The sequence below is a fragment of the Diorhabda carinulata genome, chromosome 1, assembly GCF_026250575.1.
Source record: "Diorhabda carinulata isolate Delta chromosome 1, icDioCari1.1, whole genome shotgun sequence".
In the NCBI taxonomy this organism is placed as follows: Eukaryota; Metazoa; Arthropoda; class Insecta; order Coleoptera; family Chrysomelidae; genus Diorhabda; species Diorhabda carinulata.
This window is the reverse complement of record NC_079460.1, coordinates 27,006,129-27,019,795: the sequence shown is the minus strand read 5'-3', so window position 1 is coordinate 27,019,795 and position 13,667 is coordinate 27,006,129. Positions and strand designations below refer to the sequence as shown.

The window sequence follows — 13,667 nt, the reverse complement described above, 5'->3', positions numbered from 1 at the left end:
CTGATACATACTCTAAAAGCGGCTCTGCATTTGATCCTAGCTACTTTTTTGCGATGGATCTCTATCTGCTTAGTTTCTCCCCATATCTCTCCGCCTTAGAAAAGTATTGAGTTTGTGACTGACATCAACAATATTCTTTTGGTGGCGATCGGACCCCCGATATGTCTCATTAATCGGATTAGTGATTATGTGATGGTTGATGCTTTATCTGCCCCTTTTCTGATATTTTCACCAAAACTCATTTTCGTGTCTAGTATGAATCCTAAACATTTTGAGATTTTTCGTCTGGATGAAGAGCTCTTCGATTGTCATCGCATGGATATTGGTCAAGAAGATCAAATCGCATGGTGCTGGATAGCTTATCTTGGTTTTCCTCTCTGTTCCTTTTAGAAGTGACGATAGCAATTTTATCGGCATAGCCTATAAGATAGCATTCATTGGACAGCTTTAGTATAAGAACATCGTTATAGGATATATTCCAAAACTCTGGTCCAAATAGTTTACGGTTAACAATATAATTGATATAATCAATTTCACAGTTGTGGAAACTTAATATTCAAGGGATTAGAATTAGAATTTTTTTGCAAATGTCAAATTCGGATCTGGTATACATATGATTTGTTACTCCATATTTTGTACTTAACTGGTATATGTTGTCGTCGGTCTTTTGCTTTATCCACATCAGGAATAGATACAGAAATATTATCGCCAACGTTTGTATGTGGATGAGTTTTATGACTAGCTTTTCATCTTTTTTGCCTGGTGAATTAACTTCTGACTTTGCTGCTTTTATATCGTTTTCTGTTTTACAGTTCAAACAGAAGATTTATCCAGAAAAATAGAACCACATTTATTGCCAAAGCGCTCTTGTGCTTGATCTGCTTCTGGATCTTTTTCAGGAATGTCTCCTTCTGATTAAGAATCTTCTGGAGTTTCATCTTCCATCGTGGTAACATCTTTAATGACTTTCTCTAAATCCTCTTTCGTTCTAGAGATGAAATAACATCAGTAAGAAAAGACGATATAATTAATCCTACTCTAGGTTCGATGCCAAACAAGGACTTGTATGGAGTTTATTTTATGCATGAATAAATTTTTTCATAAATTATACAAATGGTAGATCTGACTATTTTGCAGTTTTATTATTTGAGATACATGAAGCAATCATAAATTCGACATCTTGATTGGCCCTTTCGATTGATCCTGGGCTCTGGCGTGGTTTTCTGTGAACAATCTCAAGATCTGGCCACAAAGATTTAATCTCGTTTACAAGAAAGTTCGCCAATTCTGGACCGTTATCACTGTGTAATATACACGGCTCTGCAATTGTCAAAAATATTTCGTTCAATTTATATACAATTTCTTCGGCTCGTTTACATGTTAAAACCCTTAACAAAATGAGCTTAGTCAAATGATTTGGTAAACCATTATTAATTTATATTCTTTATCTTATTGGCTCTGCATTTTGATAAGAAATAATTGGCATCGACTGTTTAATTCATTGATTAAAAATAAGTTTAGAAACTAATCCATTTTTCTTCTTACTATTGCAAAATCCGCACACCGACAGGAATAAATTTATCATTCTTGTTGTAATATTTGCTTATTTTCTTGATGTTTCTATTCAAACTCTGTCTCTACCATCATGCCCAATTGCTACGTGGCAGTTTCGATAACATCAAGATTTATTCAATTGGTGGGTAATATATTTCATCAATCTTGGATTTTGGTATTACTTGCTGAAGGCCACTCAATTTCATGATGTCAAAACGGTTTAAACGACTGTAGGGTTATTTTCTTCTTTGCTAGATTGGGTCCTTTTATTTTTTAATGTTAATTTCCATAAGTTTCTCTAATCATAATAGTATATTTCCATAATATGGGATCTTTACTGCTTAATAAATCATTTGTAAACCTTTTTTTTCAAGCAATCAGCGACAAATACATTTTTCGAACGACAACGTTTCTCAAAGTATCACAACGTTGTGGTTTGTTTCTTTTTCTTGTTGTCTGCCTTTTTGTTAGCCTCTGTTACTTCCCTTCGTACAACTCGTTATTTATAATCAATTTATTATATTTATATATGCTTTGTGATCATTATTTCTAGCAACCTTCAATTGTGGGTACGGTAGTTTCCTTTCTTTGTCTATTTATTTCGGGTAATCTTAGTCGATCTATATATTTGTGCCACTTAGTTTTTTACTTCGTTCAAGTATCTCCATTTTTTTTCTGCTTTTCACTTATTTTACTAATATCGGTCTGTCTAATCCATTTTAGACTGTTCTATTTCCATATCATCGATGTCCTTTTTATATTAAACTTGATGTCTAACGTATTCATTACTTGTGTCACTTTTTCTATTGTTTTTTTCCTATCCTGTATTTATTTATGGAAGCTTTGTCGGTTCTAATTCTCTATGTATTCCTTTTGTCCTCCTCGTCTTACGTCATTCAGTTTCTCCAAGGCTCTTCAATTGATTGTCAAATTCCAGGATTTTCTCCAGTATGTTAATAAAAGTTTGATAATTGCACTAGAAGTGTATCGTAGTTTTCTCCTCTTTTTAGTCGTGGGGTGAATTTAAAAATAATGTCTTTTACTCTGCTTACTGCTACTAATATAATTTATTTAAATTCTTCGCTTACTTTTCTATTTCGTTCCGTTCACTATGATTATTTATTATAAACTAACTAACTGTGCTAAAAAAAACTCGTTTATACATCCAATACATGTGAAAGCAGGTACAAAGATACTCAGAGATGAGTGGCGTGTTGCAACTACCCGATAGAAAAGGGTTATCTCCATGAGACAGAGTGTCATGATTGAGAGTTCGTGTCACAGGAAAGAATAAATACTCAAAGAATTGAACCTTCATGGCGAACAATGCGTGCCTACTTCACCAGGTGTAATGTAAGAAGGGAACATGCCCCGATTATGATCAATGGCGATGTTGGTGTAAGAAAAATGAATTAGATAAGTGTCAAAACTTGTTAGATGGAATTGCAGACTTGTATAAAGTGTAAGATTATAAATAAAAAAAAATAGGTTAGGTTGAGTTATATTAGGTTAGTCTCGTTCTAGATGTTGTTTCATACTATCTGAGTTATTTCAAGCAATTTCTTTTCAAATTATACGCCATTCAAACAATTTTTTCATTTCAGTACCTTTATTTGTCCATTTCTAGTGTAGAACTTTTACATAACTCCGTTCTTTTTTATTTCCGCAATGAATGGTTGCTTATTTCTAACCTAACCTATATACCAAACCTCATTCACATCCGTCACCGGCATGATACGAAAATCCTACCATATTTATTTTTACACTTCTTGCCTTGTGGTTGTCAGATTGAGACAGAAAAAACAGGCCAGCTGAATCAACGACTAAATCAACTCTAATTGAATGTTAGGCAATATAACTTCTGAGGAAGTCTATAGTCGAGAATTTCAAAGTTGCAAATATATATATATATATATATATATATATATATATATATATATATATATATATATATATATATATATCGATAAAGACCGAAACGTCAAATTTCAATCAATCAGAAGAGACCTAAGATCAAGACGATGTAGAAACATAAACATGTAAAAATAAATTAAAGAATTGTGAATCAGATCTTATTAATCTTATAACTATGTTGTGACCATTTAACAAAATTTTACCGAATTTCATAAAAATAACAGTGAAATATATCAACATTCTTGTCCAACTGTTAAAAAAGCATTACCATTTACGATTACCCATACTAGTATATTACATATTTGAAAAATATCACATAAGCATACTATCCTTATTATTATTATTTATCTCATGATATATAGCAAGAATTGATGCACTTCTTCAAGAATTAGTTAGTTTCAAGTGACATGAATTCTAATTTGGAAACTTTAAACAGCATTTTGTTATCAACGCTTCACAATTTATGAATAGAGAAATAATGTGCAGCTGGGAGAAAAGTTTGAAAATGTCAAAAAAATTTCGAATACATTACAATACACATTACCATAAATATTTTCGATTTGTTTTGTTTTATATCAGATCTCTCCTTGTAAATTTAATTACGGTCGTCATAGAATAACTAAATTTGAAATGGCGCCAAATGAATGGAGCTGTATTGGGCACCCTAAATTGAATCGACATCACACACCGCATTCTTACGAGACAGAATCCAGGAGGTAGGGGGTTAAGAAAATGAAAACGGCAAATGGCCAAATTCACAGCTGTACAATGTACATGTGAAAGGGAAGTTATTATTAGCTTCTAACTTCAACATCTGCTTTCAGAATCTATTTAGTCAAATTAGATCAGCCAATCAGTGAAATTAAATTGAGACTATCAATGAAGCCGAGGAACATTTTACTATCACAATAATTTGTATGGAAAATATTTGTGAAATAAATTACTTTCGCTATGTGTGAAAAATGATGGTTTTAAGTATATTCGATTTCACGATACACAAACACTTTATTTAGTTATTTTTATGTTTGTTTTGTAGGTTTTACAAGCTTTTGTGTACAAATTGTAACAATTTGTTATTTATTTTCATTGCCTACATGCAAAAACACTGATCGAAATATCAAATAAATAGGTACCTATCAAAAATTTTGGTTTATCTCAAAAAAAAATTTGGCGAAGCAGTGGATAGAACCTTGTGATCGAGAGGATAAAATTAATTTAAAATATGGTAAATGAATGTCGTAAATCACAAAATAACACACACAATTTTTTTTTCAAATAATTATTCTTATTTTATGTTGTCGGTTACAGTAGAATTATTAATAAAAAAACTTTCAGGTTGGAAATATTTAAATAGGATACCCCTTATTTATATGTTATTTATTTTAGCGTGTGTTTGTTCCATTCATTTCGAAGAGGACAGTGCCATATTATGCAAGCTGTCTAGATTTGAAACATTGTTTATTTACCTATATATGAAAGAAATAAATAAAATATAATCAAAATATATCAGAAACAATATTATTAAATTGAATAATTTCATAATTTTGCTAATTATATTTTATATAGTTTCTTATTTCACGGAATAGGTAGGAAATGTGAAATTTAACTGCTAAATTCAATAACTATATAAATAATACATATATAGACATGTCATTGCATCAGATATTACTTTTGGAATCAGAATAAAAATTTATAACAAGTATACAATATACATTATATTTCACATTTTGATTCCAACTTGACGACACATTGTGCGAGAAAGATGGCGCGTGCCTGTACATAAGCATATCGGTGTATGTGTACTGTTTTCGATTTGTGATTATTTCGCTAAATACACGTCTGGGCAATGACTGTACTGAAGAAAATACAGTTGACAGGAGGTGCATACTTCAAGTGGGCTATCATGTAAATGAAAATGAAAGGACTTATTAGAAGAGTTATGGGGAGTAGTATTTTTTCCAAATATATATATATATATTCAATATTTATCCCGAGCTTTTGTTATGACCAAAGTATATATAAGAGTATGTATAAAAGTATAACAATATTAAAAAAATATTAAAAATTACTCACATTAATTAATTGAAAATTGTATTGCTCGGAAAGTTCTTCTTCTTCTTCTACTCCTTGGAGATCTGTCGATCTGTTAATTCTGAAGCTGCCTTTGAATCTTTTCCTGAGAGGTGGATTGCCAACTATCTTTCCACCTTTTAGGTGGTCTCCCGGGAGGCCTTGAGCCGGGCGGGTTATTTTCTAGGACTATTCTCGGAAGTCTGTTCTCGTCCATCCGTCTTACATGGTTGTACCACTGCCTCTTACGTTGTCTTCCCATCTCACAATGTCTTGTATCTCGCATTGATCTTTGACATCTGTATTTCTTACTCTGTCTCTTCTTGTTTTCCCCACTATTGTTCTCAGTGCTTTCATCTCGACCACCCTCAGCATTTGTTTCGTCTTGTTGGTGTCCTCGCGGACTTCCGTGCCGTACGTCATGATGGGTCTGATACAAGTCTTTTAGATTCTAATTTTGCATCTTTGTGCGGGTCGTGGGTACTTGATATGTCTATGTCCAGATATCTGAATTGCATAACTTGTTCTATAGGATTGTCCTCCACCACCAGCTTACATCTGAGCGGATCCTTCGCGATTGTCATACATTTGGTTTTGCTGATAGAAATGTTCATATTGAGTTGGCGGCTTACCAAGAAGAACTGGAAGAGTTGTTTCTGTAGGTCGTTTTCTGATTCGGCGATGATTGCTGCATCATCGGCGTAGCATACCATACCAACTTTTTTGTTGCCCATTCTGTATCCGAGGTTGAGACATGTTACTTTGTTTATAATTTTATCCTTGGGTTAAACAAGAAGGGACTTAGACTGTCACCTTGTCCAATTCCTCCCGGTGTTGGGATATTTTCAGTGAATTGATCTCCTACCTTGACCTTTGTTACGTTATTGTTATTTAGGTTATGGATTATCTTCGTTATGTTTACTGGTGCCTTATTTTCCATCAATATATGCAAAATGTCTCCCAACCGGACCCTATCAAACGTCTTTGTTAGGTCAATGAAGTATATTGTATATACGCTGGCATATTGTACTCTGTAGCCTTTTCTATTATTTGTTTTATTATGTCTGTTATTGACCGTTCCTTTGTAAAGCCCTGTTGTTCTTCAACATTCTTAATTTGTGTTTCCAGTTTGTCCTTGAGAATACTCGTGAAAATTTTCATTACCATATTCAAGAGAGTTATTCCTCTATAGTTTTCTGGGAAGGTTTTTAGTCCTTTCTTGAATACAGGTATGGTGATGCTGTTATGCCATTCGTCTGGTGTTTCCGTTTTGTTTAAGATTTTGTCAAATAGTTGCGCTGGTTTCCTTGCAAGTTCGGGGCCTCCATATTTTAAAAGCTTGCTTGGGATGCCATCCGGTCCTGGTGATTTTCTGTTTTTCAGTTTCTTGAGTTTTGCTTCCACCTCTTCATCAGCAACCGTACCACTTATATCTGTTTCGTATTCGTTTATATTCGGCATTTCCTCAGCATCGTAAAGCTTATTATAATGCTGCCATGTCTCTATTGGTACTCCTTTGGTGTGCACGAACTCGTTAACTTTCCTTTGGGCGCCATACAGGTGGTGGTCCATGTCGCTAGTAAAATTAGCCCAATGTGCTCTTTTGATTGATCTTATTCTTGCGTTTACTCTGTTTCTTACTTGGACATATTCTGCGTGGGTTTATTCCAACGGTGCGCTTTTGTATGTTAAGTAACATTTCCTTTTTGATTCAGAGAGCTCTTTTACCTCTTGACAAAACCATGGTTTGGTGTGGTTTGTCGCGTTTACATTAATTTTACGCTTTCCAATCGCTTCTTCCGCTGCTTCTTTGATGCATTTCGCAGTACTTTGCCAGTTCTCTTCTACTCCCCATTCTGGTTTCAAATCTATCTCTTTTAATTTATTAGTAACCCTGCTCTTGTAGAGGAGTTTTGTGCTCTCCGTTGTTAGAGACTCCAGATTGTACTTTTCGATGAACTGTGGGTGTTTTCTTTTTTGTTGTGGACATTTTAGTAGTATCTTGCCAAGAACAAGGTTGTGATCAGTCCCCAGGTTAGCGGATGTTAGTGCTCTGACGTCGACTACTTGTGCCTGTGTTATTACTCGATTTGTGAGTATGAAGTCTATCATCGATCGCTGGCCTCGATTGTTATTGAAAGTGTATTTGTGTTGGTCTTTATGTGGAAAGTACGTGTTGTTGATTCTCACTTCATTTCTAACGCAGAAGTCTATTAGTGCTTCGCCGTTTTCATTAATTATGGCTTCATTATACTTTTGCTTTACGCCTGGTATTACATCGTTCCCGATCCGTGCATTAAGATCTCCGAGTACGATAATTTCGTCTTTAGTATTTATGTTGTCCATGATGTTTTGTAGTTGCTGATAGAAGTTTTCAGTTTCTGCTGTGGGCTTGGATATGTCTGGTGCTTACGTGCTTATCAAATGTGTCGTGGTATTGTTCATTTTTAGGCAGATTTTCAATATTCTGTCGTTGATGTATTCGATGTCCTTTATATTTATTATCTCTGTGTATATTTATTGTGCAGCAAAATTCCAACACCAGAGTGCGCTCTTTCTGATTTTGCTTTTCCACTGTATATTAGCATGAATTCTCCATATTTTGATGTTCCCTATCCCTTTTTCTTTGTCTCAGAGATCCCCCAAATGTCAATGTTGTGTTTCTTCATTTCTAGTATGATCTTTTGATCTCTTCCGTTCCACGACGTTATGTTCCAGCATGCTATTCGTGTGGTGTGGTGTTTAGGTTTTCTTTTACCAATTCGATTTTCCAAAGTCCTAGCGTGTGTCGTCATCTGATAGTTCCGTCCGGATTCCGATGCTGTATCTTCAGTTCTGTGAGCCAATTGGTTCTTTTACTCCAGGTAGGTAGCTAACCTCGCCTGGGAACCCTCCTCCTTTATCCGGGCTTCGGACCGGCAGTATCATCCTAAGAGCTACTCAATCCACCCATCGGATGACCAGGCGGAATTGCTCTCTGAAAGTTCTATTTTAAAAATCATTGAATTTGTTGGATTTAAAAATCAATATTAAAATTGACATATGACATAAATATAGAGCTTTGTTGATTTCGATTGCATTTAAATTGTCGCTATATGACACTGAATTAGCGTGAGTATATTGATCTGCTTTGTTAACCTATTCTCTCGACTGTCAATGAAACTATGTGAATTCTTTTTTCAACGTTACATTGGATTTTATCCAAGTGGGATAAAGATTACACAACTATGAACTTCGCCGTTATCAAGTTACTATTAGATACCGGGAAGCCAAGCAATGGTCACAAAAGGCGATGCACGGTAGACATTATCACTAACTCAATCAGTCATTAGAATAAAGTTCTATTTTGATTTTATTCTTATTTTGATATTCATGATGAAGGTGATCTATTGATTAATATAAATACGCAAATTGTTAAATTTGGACACAAAGGGAAATAATCAAATAAGGAACCAAGCAGAAACTAAGCATCAAAGCATTTTTCCTTACCATATGTACAAAGACTTTGCCAACTAGTATCTGAACGTATTAGTGCTGGGAGGTGGCAAATCAAGCACTAGAGCATACTACTTTTAATCTGTATTCCGAGCTTTCGAATACTTATGTATTTATCATCGTATCATCGGGGAATTGATTTATTAAGGATTGTGATATATTGAATTAACTTTTTTCTTTTGAAAATTGATCGAATTCGTGATTTGCAAAAATTAATGTTCAAATGAACGTCAAGTGAAAGTGCTATTTAAGAATAAACTATTCCGAAAGATCTACGGAGAGTTTAAGCAGGTAACGAATACCTTAACTAGAAGTTGACGTTGTATTATTATTTATTGAGTATATAAATAATATTTAAGTGACCACGATATAATTGTTGACTCAAATGATTTTGCAGCTTTTATATTTTATTGCCAACCTTATCCATTCGATTTATTAAATTATTAAAAATTGAATGTATTTGAAAGTATATGTTAGATGTGAGAATAGTTTAAACAGAGACAACGAGCCTATTTCTTATGGTCTACTATAGTTTATTGTATAGGAATTACATTTAATATTTCCCGTCGAAGTAGTGGAATTATTTCTGGCGGGAGCGTGTTAGTTAACTTTCGTTCTCTGAAGATGATAACTTGGTTATCGAAAACTTCGTCTGCCAGTATAATTGTGAGTTATGAACAAGTGGTAGTATTGAATAGTTTGGTCAGTATTAATATTAGCAGCGTTTCTAGAAATTTAAACTTGGGTAATAATAGTAATAGTTGTGTCCCAATGTATTGTATTATTTACTTCGGTGTTAAATTGTTCAGCCAAAAAGCAAACTTTTCAGTCTCAGAGGAAGTTATTATCAAATGTAATAGAGCAAAATTATGGAAACTAGTAAAATAGTCAACTGATATACTTTTCTGATTTTTGCACTGTTTTATACTTTATATATTATATATAAGTTTTGTTAACTTGAAAAATGAAAAACAAACATATAAAAGTATTTTTTTATCTTACTATCCACTTCTTAATTCTTCAACAACAAAAAGTAATCAAATCAATTAGGACTCTAAGAGTCGTTATGAACATAACTTAGGAATGTTAAACAATTAGCGAATAACAGATAAATGCCTAAGTTTGAAAAATCATGTTTCCAAAGCTTTGAGGATATCATAAAATTCTGGAATAACAAGTTCAAAAAATAGTTAGTCAATGATTTTCTTAGAAAGTCGATTCTCTTCGAGATTTAGAAAATAAATTCTCAATAATAGTTTAGTTGAAAAGTGATATAAAGATTTTGTTCTTCTTATTTTTCTTGTCATGAAAATTGCAATTGTAGGCCCTAGAATTTTATTTATAATTTATTATTTGAAAATGGTAAATTATATAATATATCGACAAAAATATCTTGGAAGACGAAGAAACATTCTAGACTTTTAATTATTAGAAAGGCGCCGATATACTAAGTAATGTTCATTACAATCATATGATAGGTTTTTATATGTTTAGTCTATGAGGCTCCATATTTCTTTCTATATTTTCTATGTATTTGATTAGAAGATTTTCCATTTTCTTCTTTTGATTGTTGCTGCGTATTATTTTTTATCAGCAGTTCTTGAAAATAGTATTTATTTTTATGTATATAATATAACCTTAACAGAAATTGAAATAATTAAAATACAGCATAGCATCACAAACTCCAAAAAACATAATACGCGCAACAATACTCCATGTGTACAAAAAAATAGAAAACAAATGGTGCTCCATTTTAATATTCTAATATTCATTGTAAGCTACTAGTTTTGATAAAATTGGTTTACAAGAATTTGTTCATCAACATCATGGGCCGCCCCTGTCCATGAAAATAGTGTAATCGTCTTGTTGAAAACGCGCGCCCAAATTCCTTAACCTGTTTCTATGGGTTCCTACTCCCACAAAAGAGAACCTGTTATTTAGCCTCATTCACGGAACAATTCTTCATGTTCACGGACGTGGGAACCCAGACAACTGTAAATACAAGTGAAAATATAACACGTAATTGAATGAAAATAATGTTTTTATGGAAATTAAGATAAATGTATGCTACACTTGTTCGTTCATAATTTTTATGTGGCCAAAATATGTGCTTTTCAACATTGCTTCAAGATTCGCAAGTTGTGTTATCGTTCTTCTGACAGCAACTTAACATGCCAATTTCAGCTCTTCTGGTGAAAAGAAAGAAGAAAAGTTTTGGCAATGTATTTTATTTATTTAAGAACTTCTTCAAAATCTTCATTTTCTCCAGAATGCTCTTTACAATACTCTTATAATCCGTAATAATAACCCTTATTGATTACCCCTGTATATTTCTGAAACGTTTTTGAGGGCAATATAATGATATATCGTTTAGGTTTAGGAAACTATCACTTGTATACAAACAATGCACTGAAATTTATTATTTTTTAATTAAATAGTCTGATGTCCAACGGTCATTATGAACTCCATGCGCGTTTGTTATTTCTCAAAGCAATCGGTGTTTCGAATATTCGAGGGTGATCGAGTTAGACAGCCGCTACTGGTGCTTCACGTTATCTTATTGGAATTTTATCACTGATGTAAAAATTGTCTATATTTCATATTTGATAGTAATTCATACATTTAGAGGCCGTAAAAGCAGAGAACACGGATCATATGTAAATAGATAGTGAAGAGCTTTAATTCTAAATTTTCCAGAATATGAAAATAGAAAAGGAATCAGAAATTTGAAAATATCCATACTCCTAATTAAGATCTAATAAGACTACAAATATATTAGTGGAATATTATGGACGAATTCAAGTTAACAGATACTAAACAACTTTTTGTATATCACCAATTGAAATCGCGGTTTTTTAGAATCCATAGATACGAGAAGATACTCAAGTTCCAAGAAAGAGCTATTATTATCATTATTTGCCTGTAAGTTCTGAGAAGGATTTATTGTGAGAATTATTCTAGGGGATGCGGTGCTTTAAAGTATATAAAGTATTTGGTTATATCAGAAGAAATATCACATGTTGTATCAACTTAAGTCGTTTTTCATTGAAAAGTTGATAAATAATGATTAAATTAAAAATTCCTACAATAGGACTTCACAAAATATATAAACAAAAAGAAATGCACTTCAATAATATAAATCAGTTTAAACATAACATTGATATAAGAGTAAATTATTCGGAAAAACGATAGATATCTTTGATTCATACTTTAAAATTATGTCGAAATATACAGGTACAAACTTCGATACAAACCGAACGTTTTTTAGATGCGAACTCATGTCTCCGGTTTCGATAAAGTTTTGATTATTTTTTATTTTGTATAAAGGGAGAACGAAAACTCGAACTTTTCATTTTCTTTTTCTTTTTCAAATGGAATTCCCTGTATTTTATAGTACACATAGAATCTTTGATTATATAATTTTAGATTTTGTTAAGCGTTCCCTATATACCCAGTGTTCTTTCGTAATATTCTTTGTATACCATTATTAAAATTAATTTATAACATTTTTTCAATTGACAAAATTTAATATAGACGTCAGTTGTTTACTTATGTATATTTTATTTCTTAACACGTTGAGCCCTAACTAAATTTGTTAAACTCTCCCCTAGGACCAATTTTTTTTCTATTTTTACACCCTATATGAGGTGTGGATCAAAGGAGATATAAAGAAAAAAATTATTTTATATGAAAAGTATTGCAGTCCATAGGCCCGCTCTGGGTCCCAAGAAAGTTTACCGCTAAAACTTTCCTCGGGGCCCAGAGTGGTCCTATGGACAGCACACACCATTTTTTGCACTGTTTATTCGAAATAAATCTTTTCAATATATTTCTTCAAAGGTACACCCTACTTGCATGGAAAAACAGAAACTTAATTTTGTTTGCTTTTTTATCTTTTGAAGGATAATTTATGCTTTCATGTAAAGTGTACAATCCGTTTTAAAAAATATCATATGAGATAAAAATAATTTCTCAAACAATCAAGAGTGCCCAGAAGGGGATAGACTTTTCAAAATAGATTTGTTAAGGAAAATGCCTTGAGAATTGGTGTGTCAGAGTATGATTCCTTTCCGTGGCAAATTCCAAATCTATCAATACATTCCAAAGGAAACAAACTCATACGATATGAAAGTATACACATGGCATATGAAAATTTATGCTGGGTACAAAAGAGTAGAGTAGTTTGTACTCAAATGTTGTAATAAGTTTGGCAGAAAATCTTCTTGGAAACGGAAAAGCAATTGTAACAGACAATTATTATCCAATTTTTTAGTTAGTAGAAAAGCTGCTAGGAACCCAAACCCATTTATTGGGTACATTGCAAAAAAATAGGGAATGACTACCTATAGACGTTGTACAAAAGAAGCTGAAGTAACAAAGAAAACGTGTGACGTGTTGATGCTTTTTACAAAGCATGCTAATGAGACAGTAGGCACTGACAGGCGAGCAAGAGAGGTTGTAAAGTCTCAACGCGTGGTTGCCTATAACAAAGGTAAATCTTCTATAGATCCGTCCAATGAAATGGCAAGTTACAACACTTTGAAAAGGACGTTTAAGTGGTATAAGAAAATTGCTATTGAGCTGTTAATTGGTAGTGCAAAGGTGACTGCCCATATTCTTTATAAAAGAATAAC

At 32.9% G+C, this 13,667-nt stretch overlaps 1 protein-coding gene across 1 annotated transcript; it reads right to left on the bottom strand.

Annotated features, from left to right (window-relative positions):
• Positions 1-7,200: 7,200 nt before the first annotated feature.
• LOC130894896 (craniofacial development protein 2-like) lies at positions 7,201-7,884 on the bottom strand. The gene has a single exon (XM_057801929.1). It carries the CDS (start codon positions 7,882-7,884, stop codon positions 7,201-7,203), a length of 684 nt encoding a protein of 227 aa, XP_057657912.1.
• Positions 7,885-13,667: the final 5,783 nt, after the last annotated feature.